Genomic DNA, 16885 nt, shown 5'->3' with positions numbered 1-16885 from the left:
TACATATTATATGTGCTGGGGATTTTAAAAGGTAAGTTTACAGTAGAGGTTTTTAGCTTACCATAACCTGTTCTCACTACGGCAATACCCTCTGCCATTTAATTTCCGCTGCTTCTAATATTTTTACGTGGTCTGTCAGAGAGAAAAAATTATCTGAATTTTAGGTTAAATGGGAGAGAACAGGGCAGTTTCAGGTGAAAAGTAAGTAAACAAAGTGCTTGACTAATGTGAAGACAATTTACTTTCTCTGCTGGAGTTGCACGGGAGGGTTTTTGCTGCAGGCCCTGTTCTGCTGTCTGTAGTGCCCTTTGTCTGTCTGTATGTGCCTAGGGTAGAGACAATGCAGCAATTCAATTCTCCAAACTCCACTTCCTGCTAATGTCTAGAGCTCTGACCTTTGTAGGTGACATGCCTCCTTTTTTTCATGCAGGATTTGAGTTTGGTGTCTCTCTCTACTGTAATCCATCATATTTCCACAATCTCTTGCTGTCTGGTCTTTTGTTGCCTTTCTTGCATCCTAATTCTTTCTGCAACATTGCAGATGAGAATTTTAATTCTCAGTTCTCCTAGCCAGTGGTAAAGAGGATTCTAGTCCTTTCTGTTCTCTTTCCAGCAGGACTACAGGCTTCATGCCTGTCCTTTATGGTTTTTTGTTGTTTTTTGGTTGTTGTTTTTTTTTTTTGTTTTTGTTTTTTTTTTTTGGGGGGGGGGGTTTTCCATTTAGAGAAAATGAACTGAAAGAACAGTGAGCATGCCTTCTTTCTTTTTCTTTTCTTGATGATTTTAGATCCACTTACCCACTTTCACAGCTTGCCTGGGGTTGGGGTTTTTTGGGTGATAATAATAAATACTGAACTTAGTCATTATATTACTAAAGTTAACTAAAAATTCACACAGCTGCAAGGATAGCTTGTACTTAAAATGTGTCTTGCTTACAAGCCCAATGGAGTCATCATCATTTTGGAGGACATTTAGACTGGCTCTGAGATGAGGGGTCCAATGCAGCAAAGTGAGTTGCCTGGAGAGATCCTGCCCCTGGTGCCCAGCAGGATGCAGTGGGACTGACAGAGCACATGTGCCTTGACAGAGAGTAAAGATCAATCAAGTGCCAAAATCTCCTCCCCTGCAGTCTCTGTCTGCTGATACCATTCCTCAAGCCCGTGTGTGCGGCCGTGGAGGGCTGGGGAGGACCAACCAGAGGACTTTTGTCTCTATTATTCACTTCTTTGGTCCTATCACGAAATTCTTTTTCTGCCCCTTGGTGTTGACCTCAGTTCTTTTCCCAATCTTCCAGATTCCATTAAAAACAGCCAGAACTGAATTCCTTAAATTTTTGATAGATTTTGATATGTTAAGCAAGTGAATCCACTCAGACAGTTATTTACGTGTCTACAGGGAGATCAGGCATGATTTTTCTGCTGCTAAAAATGTTCACAGGCAGAAATGTGTCCCCTTTTTAAAACCTGCCATTCACAGCACACCTATGAGCTGTGTCAAAAGCGTCTTGAGCACCATTATTCTCTTTGGTCAATCTGGCAATATAAGTAATTTCAGTACTTTCATCCCCAGGAAAGGAAGAACTCATGGTGAGATACATTAGTGCAGCCACCTTTCCAGCTGATAGGAGTTCTTGTAATGTGCTGTTTCTCTGAAATTCAAACTAAAAATAGCCAAGGGAATTATTCTGTTATCCAGAAGGACTGCAAATTTCTGAAGGGTTTGGATTCTTCATTTTTTGAAGAAAATTGTTTACAAAACAGAAGCAAGCAATGGCTCCAAGAAGTATCTGTCACAGTACTAGGAAGAATACCAAAATTTTTTGTATGCATAAAAATTGGTTATTGTTTTTTGGGTGTGTATCTTTAGAGATTTGATTAAAATATGTGATTTCTTTTTAAAGTAATTTTTCATATTTTGGCTCTGGTTTTGCATTCAGTTTTGAGGGTTGTTTCTTTTTTTTTTTTTAGTTTGTTACAAGGGAAATTCAAATATGTTTCATTTAGGAAAAAAAATTACATTTGAAAATTTTGGGTTCCATTTTATGTTATCCTTTATTTTATTATCTATACATTTTTTTTCATATGACTATTATATGTTATTTCATTGAAGATGCTTAAATTTACTAAAAGGTAGTTTTATTCTATGTTAAATCATTTCCACAGTGATTTGAAATATCAAATGAAGTAAATTGAACCATCTGAAAGCTAAGATACCAAAAAAACATTTGTAGTGTCCTATTACACCTGTTTTCTCAGTGCAAGAAAATTATTTCTGATCGCAGTACGACTAAGTATAGATTGACTGAAATTTAAAAATTAATTCCTAAACTAGTCTGTTTTTTGAGAAAATAATTATTTTTTTAATTTTGCAAGTTGTTTGATTTTCTTTTAAAAAATACTTCACTGTCAACTATATTTTATTTGAAAATTTCCACCTATTTTTATATCCCCACAGCTCCATGATGACTTACTCTTTCATAGTCCAGAAACCTAAGCAGTTTATCTGGCCTATAACTTACTCCCAAATCCCTGCCTTCTCCAGACTCTTAAAAATTGGATAAGGATTAGGTTGAAACCTCAAGTAACAGTTCCATAAGTGAGCTCCTACCCTCATTGGCAAAATGATAAACACATGGCAGAGAGACTTTTTAAGAGATTAAGAGACCAAGGATTGGGTACCACTGGCATACGGAATGAGAAAGATGTGTGAAAATGTCTGATGATAGAATAAATGACAGCTGTGATCTCTGAGCACAATTAAATTACTATCACTGTCAATGACTGCTGTTAACAACCATGTGAAAAGCAGTCATGTAACATAAGGTGCAAATTAATAGCATTTAGATTTGCTGCAAAAACCTGGCACAACTCAGGATTAAAGATAACATTAAACCCTTCAACCACAATTTATCTTAAACTAAGCAGTGTCAATAATATAAATTCCAAGATAGCCCTTTAATGCAGAGCAAAAAAATTTGAACATTTGAGATACTGAAAAAATACCAAATACCTAATAAGTGCTTGGATGGCTAAACCTCTGTAAATAAGTCAGGTTCTGAAATCTGTGTTTTCTAAAATCAGCACCCTGGTCCTTGTGGGTGAAAAGGCTAGAGGGTCTTGAAAATCTCCAAATCCCGAATAAAAATATTCCGTGAACCTATTTATTAAGAAGATAACACCTGAATTGTGTTAAGCTTTTGGTTTTGCTAATTTATAAGCAGTCTGATTTTATGTATAGAATCATGAATGTCTGATACTTTTAATTCATATTGCACATTTCCTCTCAGAAATACTTCTACTTTGCCTCTGTCTTCATGTGGCTGTGTATTCGCTTGAAAATTAAGAAATATAATTTTTTGACCTTTATGTTTTTTGCAAATTTTTTGTCAAAGTCAGTCAGTAGTTTTGTCCAGGCAGCAGTGATGAGCAAAACCCTGAAGGCCAGATGCACAGGGAGCGTGACCACTGAAGCCTTTAGTCCTTACTGATGCTGAAAATGAGGTCATGCAGATGCAGGTTTCTGCTAAAGCAGAATGACTTGATGGGTAATGACCTAGGTCATTACTCAGCAAAATTTGGGAAAGAAGCAAGAGATATGAGATACAATCCTGGCAAACAAAACCAAGAAAAGAAGGACCCTTTTGTTCTGCTTAACTTGCCCTTTGCCAGACAGGTTGCTGTCATGATGCTGATTGCAAACAAGTAATCCTATTAGGCTTCAGAAAATAGGCTTACCTTGTTATCTGAAAATATTTGGGTGGATCAAGCTCTCAAAGAAGTTCAAGGGAGAACATTTTTATTAAGAAGTTCTTCAGGCCTTGAACTAGCACCTTTTCCTGTAGTCACAACTTACTGTTAAGCTCGACAAACCAGCACCTCCTCTTGAAACCTGCAGGGAGAAAATATTTTGCATGAGACTGTGTGGGAAGCCCATTGCACCCCCAGATTGAACTCACTTTGCACTTTCAGAGGCCCTGTTTTTCCAGCAGTTCTTGTGTGTTCAGGGATGCATCCTACAGCTGGAATGTTCTGCTTGGATGGCAGTGCAAGGCTGCCAACTCTGGGACCATGTTATGGTAAGAAGGTTATTAGGGAGTGCTACAATGAGGTAACAGGGATAGAAGGGGTCCAAACTCTATGTTGGTGCTGCCTATACTTGTAAAGGATGATTCTAAAAATCCCAGTGAAATTACAAATGAAATATAAAAACTCTGTGTAGTCTCTGCCACATCTTCCTATTCTAAGGAAAAGACAGTGTGGGGTAACAAATATCCATCACAAGCCAAAACCACTCCACATTTTGCTGTACTGAAGCAGCAAAGCTATATAAAACTGCTGGATTTAAGACCTGCTCCATCATGGAGATTTATAGGATGAGTATCATGACCAGAATGAAGACAGATTTACTTATCATTCTGCTAACATAGTTATGTACACTGTTTATTTCAGATTGAGTTTAATCAGGTGCAGCCTGAAAAAATAAGTCCCTGCTCCTGCTCATAAGCAAAAACAAGACAGGTAATTCTAGGAACAAAGATGCTTAAGCGTGGGAGACTGTACACAGCAGAGGAGGTTAGCAGTAAATCAGGACTTTGACATTGGGCAGATAATTACTGGGAATAGTTCTCCTCTGAACAATTATCATGCGGATCTGTTTGGTTTCTTAGTATGCTGTAGAGCCAAGGTTGAGTAAAGAGGTTTGATATTTCAATGCCTCCCTCCCATCTGAAGCAGTTGACTGACAGTTTGCAAAGGTGAATGGCAAATTCTGCTTACCTCATGGTGTTTCAAGGGGCTGATTTTGGTATGATTTTTCTTTGACTATAAATGCAGATACCATGAGATACTTTGTGTTGGGGCATTTCATTAATCTTCAATTTTGGGGATGGGAACTGGCCATATACAAAGTGAAGAATTAGACTTTTACTTCATAAAGTGATGAGGTAATAAGAAGTAATAGGCTTTATATTGCTTTTCAAGTTCTGAAGAACTGCATGGGCAGTTTGTTTTTTGTTTATTTATGCTCATTCAACTGATGTTAATTAACTTGTCTAAATCTGCATTTGAAAAATGTAAACATCTCTTGCATCCAGTGTGTAGAAAACTTAAACAGCAGTGGGAAGATAATTCCATCAAAAGATTTTCTTCCTTTGTTTGTTATGATATTATCAACAGCTCTTGATGGAATTACTTTCTTACATCTTGCTTCAGCCCATATATTACTATTTTCCAAAGATTGTTCAAACTATAATTAAAAATGGATGCTTTTTATGTGCCTCATTTCAAAAAAATAAAAGAACTCTGTACATTCCAGAAATAAAATATCTTCCTAGATGGATATTTATCGTTTTATTCACTTGCCTAAATTTCATTTGAAAAAATTCCTTCTTGTGGTTGTTTATACGTTCTGTTAGGAATTTAGAGCTAGGTAATAACTTTCTGCTGTCCCTATCATGTCAGATTAAGTGTTGTGTTCAGAAATAAGTGGAAACCAGAAGGGATTCTGGCAAAAACTTATTCAGATCCTGTGGTGTGGATATGCAGGTTTTGCAGGGTATGTATAATTATCTTAAGGAATGTATATCTTCCAGTAGTTCATTTTTTTTTTCCCTGCTGGGTCTAAAACCAAATTATTTCTTAAGGTACTTATGAAATGCTTGGGAGAACATGGAAATTAACTGACCTTGCAAAAATGCCTTTTTCTTTAATTGTTCTCATGGGCTAGCTGTATTTCCTGTAGCAGGATATAATTTTCTAATGAGATCTTCTTAAAAAATAAATTTCTAACCTGACAAAAAAAGCCTTTGCAAAGTGATACTGCATTAAAGCAGATGCTTAAATGCATTCCTATTCTTTTTAACTCTAAAAGATTTTCCTTCAAATAGGGTGAGTGCATCCATTTTGAAATGTACATGGGATGATTTTCTACCTTAAAGACCTCAAAGTAATTTAGGATTAAGGCTTCAGCAGTCGCCTTGTTTCAGTATGACAGGTGATGCATTACACTTGCTGAGGAAAAAGCAGTGAAGTATGAGTCCATCTGGCTATGTTTTCATTTAGCTATGAGCACAGAATAGCTATAGGGAAATTTATGGCTCCTGCAAGTTTCTAGTTTGATTCAGGGCCTGGGCTTTGGCTCTCGCAGTCTGTGGAATGAAGGAAAGTATTGATTTTACAAACTCTGTGCCCTCTTGAATCTGTCTGTGAAGGGTCAGCATAGCTGTTTCATGAATAATGAGCAGCTGAGATCACAGTAGAAGATTTAAAAAGGATTAATTCATGTTGAATTGAACTTTGAAGGAGAAATTTTGCCAGCTGATATATTGGCATGTTAGTGAGGAGTTGCTTTAAGTAAAACTGTCCAATTATTTTCTTATCTCTTCTTCTTAATGAGCTAAGATGACATTTCTGTTCTCAAAAGTCAATTATGGAAGCAGCTATAAAATCTTTATATTCAGCTGAATCCTGCCTTACTCTCCTGAAACATGACCTGAAATATGGGTGTCAGAGAAGAGCCCAGAATGCATGCTAATATTCGCTTCTCTGGTGTGCTGTAGAGAAGTAATGACCACCTGCATGGAGGCTGATTTTTGTATTTTGTTCCCTGTTTTATGGATTTTATGTGTGTAGAAGGAGCTTAAACACTATCTTCCACTTGCAGGGCTTAACTTGTGTGAGTAAAGTAAAGGTGTACTAAGTTCAAACTTTCTACTGTGGGCATGTAGTTTAAGTCCTTTACTTTGCTGTTACTTCTTCAGTCCTTCCTGCTTACCCTTTGCATCTACCTGCTGTTAACTACCTAGGGGATTAATTGCAGAGCTTTTATTTTCTAACACACATTTAATGTAGATGCCTCACACATCACTGACACCAAATGTCTTACACCACCCTAGCTGTTCACCTCACAGGCACCTAAATCTAGGAATTTTGTATTTTTAGAACACTGTAACTTCAATAGGTATCCAATGTAACTGAGTATGTCCAAGTCCCATCCACTGCAGTAGACTACTGTACTAGTCTACTTGTCTACTACAAAAATCTTATTTGGCAAACATGGAAGTGTGCTATACTAATCAAGAAATTCCTGGTGTTTCCCATACATCCACTGTTTCTATGAAAATTGTGTAGTCATATCCAGTAGCTAAGAAAGGGACAGGGAGACCTGCATCCTCTTTGGATTCATTGACATAAAACAATGAGCTGTGTGCAGGCAAAGAAAGGGGTAACACCTTACTGCTCACCATTGATCTGCTCTTAGGACGGATTTGTAGATCCTCAAACATTCACAAGTCAAGTTCTGGTTTAGCTCTGAATGTTCCTCTTGTGTCATGATCTCAGTATGTTTTATTTGTCCTCTAAGACCATTCCTCCCAGCAGGAGAAATACACTTGGGCTCCACCCTGCATGAGCCTGCCATGGCAATGAAGGATTTAGAAGTCTTTAAAAGGGCTTCACAGTTTGAAAGCCCAAAGTTACTATAAAAAGCAAGTAAAGATTGTTTTGCTAAATGTGTTCAGATTTTTTGAATCACAAACCCATACAAAAGTCTCTGGGGATATGTGAGTTCCATTGGCATTATCAAGAATGTGACTAAGGGTTTCTCATTCCTTGTCAAGTACGTGTGTCTACTGCTGTGGTCTAAAGCTCTTCATGTGCAGTACAAAACATGTGACAAATACAGTGCTACTTTTCATTCAGCTACAAGCCTTCCCAGAGAGAACAGTTATTCTGATTAAATGAATTCTTTAAGAGGAAAGATTTTGGTTTTGTTTTCTAGAGCTGTATGCTTGAAAGCTGTAGCTCCTGCTTACAAAAATGGGTAATGAAAACAATGCAAGCAACTTGTCAAATTGTGCAAGGACTGGGTACATTGAAGGAACCATAATTTTCTGGCATTCATGATAGCACATTGATTGGAGTCTTGCTGTGTCTGATGATTTTCTTGTGAAAAGCTTCTTTATTTGCATACTGAGGCACTTTGGCTGGAGGTGGTCTCAGAAATTAATGAAGTATGCCAGTATTCAAACAAATTCCAGGCACTGACCCAGCTTAACAGTGTGATGAACTTCAATAAGCTGGCAAGTTTAAGGGCTTGTAGGAAAATGCTGAAAGTAGAAGCAGGAAGGGTGGGATGAAACAATGATCGTGTCTAAGTGCTCTGTCATGGTTTGTCTGCAACTGGACTGCTTTGATTTTCTGAAACAAGTACTTTGAAAGGAGAATATTTTAGGTATCCATAGAACTAATACAGATTGTTGATACCACTTCCTCTCATCACATACCTTCATAATTCATTGCTGTCCTAATCCAGTGCATTTTTACTTTCAGGCATCATGCAAAAATCTAGAAAAATGTGTTGCATATTGTCTGTGGGTCATCATTATGTAGGCAAAAGTCAAATTGCATCTTTGCCCTAAATCTCTATTGCTTGCCTAGCTGATGTATGAAATAATGTCTTATTTTGTATAGAATATTCCTCATTTTGTTCATGTACTTCAATGTGTGAACACAAAAAAAAAAAAACAAACCCAGATACTTGTTGAAAGCAAATGAAAAAGTTTCATGAGCACAGCTGAGTGGAATTTGTCTTTCCATTTGAGGATACTTGTTGGGATGTGTTTCTAATCTTTGTTCAGCTCTACATACTGATGTTAAGCACTGTGTTTTCCCTTCAGACACCTTGCTATTTCCAGAACATTATGTGGTAGGGAGGTCAATGAGGGGATTATTATGAGGAGATCTTATCAGTACTAGCCCACACTAATGAAAGTGAGACAAAGAGTAATAGTGGAGACTAACCAACTATGTAGATAGCAAGTTGTGGATTTCTCAACTTTATGGAGTATTTGATATGGTCAAGGAGTTGAAATGTTGCTTGAAGCATTTGGAGCAATTTGAGAAGAACTGGAATGTGTGCAATATTTATAGCCACCTTTGCCAATTAGTGACAATGTCTTGCATCAAAACAGGCAAGAATTGTTCAGATTTGTTAGGTGAAAGCTAGAATTAGGGGATGAACTTTAGCTAGTGCAAAATTATCTCATTGGCATACCTAGTAGATGAAAGGAAAACGTAGATCTAAGCAGAAAGCATACCAGCAAAGTTACTGCAAAGAGACTGAACAAAGTCAGAGGGCATGAAATATGTTTTTGGATGAAACTGTAACACAGTGGCCATCATTTTAACCATTTGTGTGTGTATTTGTCTCTGTTTTACAAAGATAAAGCTGAGGTACAACAATAGTAAGGCTGAAAAAGAGGTGCTGACATGCAATTTGAGTTGAGAGTAACCTAAATTTTGATGTATCTCTGCAGCAAAATGTTGGTTCAAAGCACATGTTTCCATGCATTACATCTTTGTAAGTCGACTGTGAACCACTAAAGTTAATTAGAAGCTCTTTATTGGTGTCTGATTTATTTTAAAATGTTGGGTAAAGCAGTCACCTTGCAGATTTCAGGGAGTCTGGTACACCAAGGGCTTCAATCATGCTTCATATAGTCCCTTCTGTTAGAAAACTTTCAACTTCTTTGAATGAAGACAGAAGGCAGATCTTTCCTTAATACAAAATTCAAATTCATCCCTAAAGCAGACTTCTTACAAGCATTAAATTAATTAAGCATTTCTAGAGAAAAAAATATGTGATTGTGTTATGAAACACTGTGGTGTTACATGCATTCACAATGAGAGCAGTGACTGCTGGGCTCTTTGCTTGTTCTCTGCTGATTTGAACCCAGACAAAGCAGAATGAGCTGAGCTACTGAAAATAAAAATCTGTCAGGTACATGCAAGCAGTGATTTTGAAGACACTTTAAAATTATCCAGATTTAAGAAGATTTCTCTTAGAAATAACCAAATTTATATTCTTAATGAGAAGATTATATCTTGCTGACTATCTTGCTGGATATCAAAGTTCTTCTCAAGATCCTCTTGGGATCCAGGGGTTTATCAAAGAAAAATTTCCAGAACTTGTCAAAACAATGCACTTTTCTCTTAGCTTCAGTCTCCCAGATAGGTGAACACCATTTGCTGACATTTCTTTTAAAGAAATCAGCCTGAGTCTGTCATCAAGAAAAACTAAGCAAATTTTGTCAATATTATAAGTAGTTGAATTGTGGTTTTTAATAGCAAAGTGGTGTTATGCATTAATGAGCAGCAGTGCTAACCTGACCTGTTATAGACCTTGTAGAATGTGTGAACAATAGAAAAATAAAGAAAAAATAAAATAAAAAATTAAAGATGAATCTCAGCCAACAAATTAAAGTATAAATGAATATTGTTTTGATGAAGGGTAGGAGAACAAGAACTAAAATTAGAGTTTGTTGCAGACTCCCACAAATGGGTTTTCAGTCTCAAAGTGATGCACAATAATCTTACCAGATATTTTTTGTCATGAGTTTACTAGTTTAAAAGATATGTCAATATGAATCATCAAGAATTTTTTTCCAAATTATAAACAAGGCATTTTCATTATCAAAAACATTATCTTGTCTGATAGCAGCTCTACTATCTAGATTTGGGGAAAGAGGTATATAAAAGTAGAAACAGTAAATACTGAAATACAAAAATTTAGCTGCATGAGCAAGTTAAAACAACTCTGGATAATACATTGAAATACGTAAAAAACAACAATTTTCATTGCCAAGAGGGTATCTGATATGGTCTGTTCTGTTGTAGTTTTTGGTTTTTGCCATGTCTTTTCAAAAGGCTGGTATAAAACGTTGTGTCAAGTGGGCATCAGTTTCTGTTACAGTCCTTAGAATATGCGAGAAAGAAAGCAGGTTCCAATATTCCTGGTTTTTGTAGGCATACTGAATATTGTCAGAAATTTTGGTATATGAAAGCCTCCAAATTTATAAAACATCTCAAGCACCTATCATAAGAGAAAACAAAAAATCCAGGCAAATACAGTGATGACTCTGAAAGGTCAGTAGTAGAGGTTTCAGAATGATCTTCTATACAACTTACAAGATGGCCCTGAGTGTTCCCTGAGCCCACTAATAATCCACTGGTGTGGATTATCACATTGAGGTGTGATGAGTGTAAAACAGAACACAATCACAATCAGTAATATTTGCCTGAAAACTTTCGCTGTAGAGAACATAGTTACATTTTGTCAACTGAAATATTCCAGAATTTAGAAAATGTCAATTCTCTTACAGAGAAAAAGGAACACAAAATGAGGTATGAAAATTGAAATAGAGTATAATAATAAAGAGACATGGGGGAAAAAGGATGAAATTTTATCCCCAGGGTCTTAGGTAGACTCAGAAAATGGATGGCCAAATATTATTTAACATGAATGTCATAAGTTAAAAGCTCATGTTCCTTCTGGAAGTACCTAATATATATCCTTTTGGATTTGGCTTATTTTTTTTTATTTTTTTTTTTTAAGAGCAGCTTTTAGTGAGGTAATACTATCTTTTCTGCAACTTAATCACATTTATATTGCTTATGTTTTTATCCATCCTTAAAGTTCTCAGTCTTAACACCGTTCTAAAGGTAAATTCCCATGTGGTACACAACGTTTTATCAATGGCTTTTTATCATCAGTGAAATTATGAATCACATTAGACAGTGAGAAACACAGAAGGCCTAAATGACTAGTGTTTCAGAGATGGTTCTTAGATGAATGTGGACAGCCTATTATGTATGACATTATAATTTCATTATTAAATTAATTATTAATTCATGTGTTTATCACCTGGAAATGTAGCAGAAGACATATTTATTTGTAGTCATTGTACTCAGTGGTGGAAAGTGCAGCACTATTATAAACTCTTGCCCTCTGAAATATGTTTATCTTGTTACTGAGCTGGCTTACTAATGTGATTTTCTACCTTTAGCAAAAGAAAGGTAATGCTTGCTGCAGTTGCTATGATACAAGACTAGTGTACTGAACTTTCCAATGCATCAGCATACATTTTGTTCCACGCAGTTCCCTGTCACTGCTGCTGTCTCCCAAAACTCCAAATTTAAAATAAGTACTCACAGATATTTTGCTTGTTTGCTCTGAATGACTAGTGTCAATAGTACTGAGCTTTAGTTTGACTAGTGGATTGAATTACATATTGTTTTCTAAAATTCGTAACAGGCTACAGCAAAACAAGGATAAAATGCACTTTCTTGTGTTTGGGACTTTATCAGCAGGTGTAAACACCTAGCTTTGTCTTGCTAGAAGTTACATATCTAGAAGAGGCTTAATCAACCCTCTCCTCTCTAAGAGAGGAAAAGACAAAAAGAGGCACCTTCAATGGACACTTTATCCCACAAGCCTAGGACATTTTAAGCAAGGCTGCTTTTTATACTGGTTAGAGAGGACAGCTAGGTAACCTAAATGAAACGAGATACCTAACTTTTATATACCTAAAATTATAGGAGATGAATCCCTTTGAATGGGATAAGGTGAATTTTTTGTCAAACTTTTGGCCTGTGAATAATCCAAAACCAGATGAACAGATGGAGATGTCTCAAAATACTGGCAGTATAATGCTGTATATGGCAATAAAATAAAAGTCAAAATGTAATGCTATAGAGAAGCAATTCTGTAGAGAAGTCTGAGAAATACACCTCAACCTCCCTTTCGTGCAAAAGCAAGGCTTTTGTGAGAGTTGGTAATGACATTTCTGTAAGAGAAGCCTTTCTCTCATTTGAACCTTTGTCTCAATCTCCTAAAGCAAAACAGTTGACAGACTGTTTCTTCAGAGATGTATAATGTATTCTCTGTCAGCTCCTTTGACTGTATTCTCAGGGATTCCTATTTTGATGACATTGCACCAGCTAGACTGATACTGAAGACAAGAAAATAAAACTTTTGAAAATACTGGCTTCTTGCTGACAGTGGATTAGTCTGCAGAAAAGATACTCCTTTTATTTTTATGTAGCCTGGCAATTCATCAGGTCTTCTCTAAGATATTAATAATTTTTGAGACTAGCAAGATCAGGTAAGCTTAATGGATTTCCCTGCCGGTGTAATGAATGTGATTGCAATGAAGCATGAAACGAACTGTTTTAATGGCTTACACTTAGATCTGATGGTAATTTTTTAAGGACACCTGCATCTTTCATTAGTTGAACAAGCAACCACTTGACTGCAAGTGAATAATTAATTCAGAAGTCTGAAGAACAATATTCATTGAACCTTAGGAAATATTACTGAAAAGTTTCTGGTAAATCACTTGAAAAATAAGTAATCACATCTATTGATTTTGAGATGCCTTCTGCACATTGAGACGCAGTATGTAAAGTAGATGTGCTCCTTTCTCTGCAGCTGGGATGACAGCAGCTCGGTTAGCAGTGGCCTCAGTGACACTCTTGACAACCTCAGCACAGATGATTTGAATACCACCTCATCTGTCAGCTCTTATTCCAACATAACAGCCTCTTCAAGGAAGAACACTCATGCCCAGGTAAGTAGCTTTGTTGCCATTTGTTGCAACATCCCTATACAGGATAGAAAAAGTTTGATATCAATGCCAATGAATGAAGTATTCATATCTTACAAAATCCTCTATTACACCTGAATGCAAGAAGCCATTGGCTCCATTGATCCAACCCTGGGCTTTGAGATGATATTCCAAATTTCCTGCTCCCAGGATATGTGTCACTGCTGAAGGTGCTGGCTGGTGACATCCAGCTCTGCCCACCCTGGGGAAGCAGCCCAGGTCCCAGCCCCTTCTGCACCCTAACACAATGCAAACACAATATAATTGGATCTGGATCATAGATTTCTTCTCACTTCAGCTCATTTGGAGCATCTCTTCCAACAGATAACACAATAAAAAAATATATATTTTTTGCTTTTTCTGAGCTGAAACACATTAGGGAAGAAATATACAGGCTGTGCTGTCCTTTCAAATGGCAGAGATTGTCTTCTCCCTGCTTAGATCCAGGGATGAAAATGTCAATGCAAGGTGACAATGCATAGTGTCAAAATAGAGTTCTTAATACCGTACAGACACAAACTATATACATCATACATATATGTGTGTGTCTGTGTACGTAAAGCTCTTGTGGCAGGTATCCAAGCATTTCTTCCCAGCTCCCCTCAAAACTGCAAGTAACAGAGAAGTCAATACAGAATCCTTGCAGGACTTGGTTCCCTCCAAAAAAGAAATAAAACCAGAAAAGTTTGTCTCAATAGGAAAGTATTCTCTGCCATGTCATCTCCTGTTCACTAATAGGGAACTTTGAGACTGAGCACTCAGCACAGGGGAAGAGTGGCTGCCTCCAGTGATTTAATGTCAAGTATGCAGGACACAAGACTGACACTTCTGATTCCATTTAGACTCCTGCAGGCAGGCAGTGTCTGCAGTTCAGAGGTCTGTTTTGTCAGTGTAGATTTCAGCAGACATATTTGTTATTTCCCCCAGACAATAGGGAAATGTAGTTACTTTTGGAATGAAAATTACTTTAATCTCCAACAGGACAGATACCAGGCCAATGCTGTATTCATGCAAAGGTAGTCACTCAAATGCCAACATTCTTCAGCCCTTACCATTGCCTTTCCCACTCCATCAGGGACTTCCATGGTTTTTAACTGGAGATCAGCCTCTTCCCTTTCACATCAGCAATGATGGCTAGCTAGTTCTGGTTTACTTGTTCCACTGCATAGTCATCAGGATTGGGAAATCTCAGGCTGACTTTTTAACTCTGTGGTTTTGGTTTTTTTTTTCATTTGGGTAATCTCATGTTCTAGCTACTCTATAATAAGCCTCTGCTTTATTTGCAAATTGTTCAGCGATAGACAAAGATGCAATGTATGTTCAAATTTTAGTTTCATTCCAGAGTTTGTTTATATTATGAAAACTAGGAAAATACCTTTATCAGGTATGCCTTTACAAGGCACATTAAGCAGAACTCACTGTATTCCAAGCTAGCTGGCAATTTCAGTCAGAAGCTGAGATGAACAGAATACTCATTTTGACTGCTGTTTTTCAGGTCTTAGATATAGTGCAACACAGAGATCCCTTTCTCAGTCTTTTTAAGTGACTGGAACAGTAAAGGCTGGCTATAGACTGAGACAGAAATGGCATATTTTGTTGTTGTTTTCTTATTACAAGAATTATAATGGTGAAGGCAGGCTTTTAGAAAGTATTGTACTACTCTTTTTTTTAAATTTAAGCAGTTTGCTTTAAAAATGTATGACTATACGTTTACAGTCCTTCATTTATGATAAAATGTCTGTAAGCATGTTGTTACACGTTACACATGTTGTAACAATAGTTTCAATGAAAACTTCCTTCTGAAGGACCCTGCAATATTTTTTGTCGATATTTGCTTATTAATCCTTACCCATAGTCTGTGCTAGCTCATCCAAAGCACATACGTAATTATGGAAATGTAGACAGCTTTTGCCTTTTGTACATCTCAGCTGACAAATATGTAAACAGGACCTAATTATTCTGTCTGTCACGTAATCAGTATTAATCTATGGCAACAGTGCCTAGGACACAGCCACAGAGGGGTCTCTGTGGTGAAGGAGCTGTGACAGCCCAGGATAATAAATAGCCAGTCCCTCAATGAGATCCATTTTGCAGTCCCTCTTTGGATGGTGATACCTGAGAGAAGCACCATATTTTTGCTGTTAAAGAGGGGCAGAGGCAGGCAGGAGTGGTGAGAGGGTGATGTGCAAATAAGGCTTCAGACTGAGGTCAGGAGGCTGCAGAAAAACACAGAAGGAAGAGTTACATTGAACAGCCTGTCAGCACAAAGAACACCGGTCTTGTCAGACACAGAGGGTAGGGTCAGTCTCTGTTTCTATTTAAGCCACTTTCACAGCTTCTGCATTGTCTTGTTGGGCTGCCCCTTCAGCACTCCCCTATCAGCATGCCTCAGGGAAAGCAGATGCCACAGGGGATTTAGGTCCTCACTGGTGTATCCTCCAAGTGGGTCTGAGTTTCAGAGGGAGCATGAGCCCAGCTGGTTGCCTTCACACAATGGATGAGTAGTGCTGGCATACGCCTCTCCTCTGCTCTGTTAGCTGATATAGCTAGAGAGAGTTTCTTGTTGGACAGAATTCATTTCTGTGGAGACAGGCCAGTAGAAAAGCCATCAGCTGTAGCACAAGTATTTTTGGGGAAGATGCTATCCTTGCTCACTGGTGGCACAACATACTCTGTTCTGCTGGAGAAATATTCCTAATCCAGTCATTGGAAGTCTTGGGTAGGAAAAGGCAGGAAGCCAGACTGAGGTGATTTTAGTAGTGTATTCAGGAATTTGCTCACCCAAGCTTTTAGTAAAACTTCTCAGCACAGTGATTCACTTCTGAAATTTAGATTTAATTGAGGAACAGTAGGGTATCACCACTGATAATTAGAGTGAATTACCTTTCACTGTATTATAGTTTATCTATAAAGGAAAGGGATTAAATCTTTTGCAAATAAAAGAAAGAGAGATGTCATTCCCAAATGGCTATATTTTGTATGTTTTTAAACTTTTGGAATCAGTATACTAATGCTTTAGAAGTTTCTGTGGCCCTTTCTGCAAATAGGCCAAATTCTCCTCCCCTGCTATGATTTAAGAAATCAGCAAATAACAGAGATGCTGGGACTGACCATATCTCACACAAATCTCTTGTAGCTGAAGACAGACTCAGAGAAGCGCTCAGTTACAGACAGTGAAACTTGGGGCAGCACTGAAGAGCTGAAGAAGCCAGAGGAAGACTTTGACAGCAGCATAGACAGCAGTGGCAAGTGGAAAGGCCTTCCCTCAGGGCTGTCTGAAGAGTCAGAGAAGGGGGGGCAGAAAACATCTCTCTCTGTGTCACAGACCGGATCTTGGAGGAGAGGCATGACTGCACAAGTGGGAACAGCTCAGTCCAGGCACAAAGCAGGAACAAGTGCACTCAAGACCCCAGGTAGGAAACTTCTGTAGTTCAGATTACAGTG

The 16885-nt window shown here is 37.6% G+C and overlaps 1 protein-coding gene across 9 annotated transcripts in view; it reads left to right on the top strand.

The window, feature by feature from the left end:
* NAV3 (neuron navigator 3) overlaps positions 1 to 16885 on the top strand; it is a 511162-nt gene that overhangs the window by 431554 nt on the left and 62723 nt on the right. For all 9 annotated transcript variants that reach the window (XM_071423373.1, XM_071423374.1, XM_071423370.1 and 6 more), the window contains 2 exons: positions 13267 to 13405; positions 16578 to 16854. In XM_071423373.1, the coding sequence (XP_071279474.1) occupies positions 13267 to 13405; positions 16578 to 16854 (416 nt within the window). The remainder of the gene's footprint in view (positions 1 to 13266; positions 13406 to 16577; positions 16855 to 16885) is intronic.

Source organism: Agelaius tricolor, unplaced genomic scaffold (assembly GCF_023055355.1).
Source record: "Agelaius tricolor isolate 1412-34295 unplaced genomic scaffold, bAgeTri1.0.p SCAF_3, whole genome shotgun sequence".
In the NCBI taxonomy this organism is placed as follows: Eukaryota; Metazoa; Chordata; class Aves; order Passeriformes; family Icteridae; genus Agelaius; species Agelaius tricolor.
The sequence above is the reverse complement of the archived record's forward strand: the minus strand, read 5'-3'. Positions and strand labels throughout refer to the sequence as shown.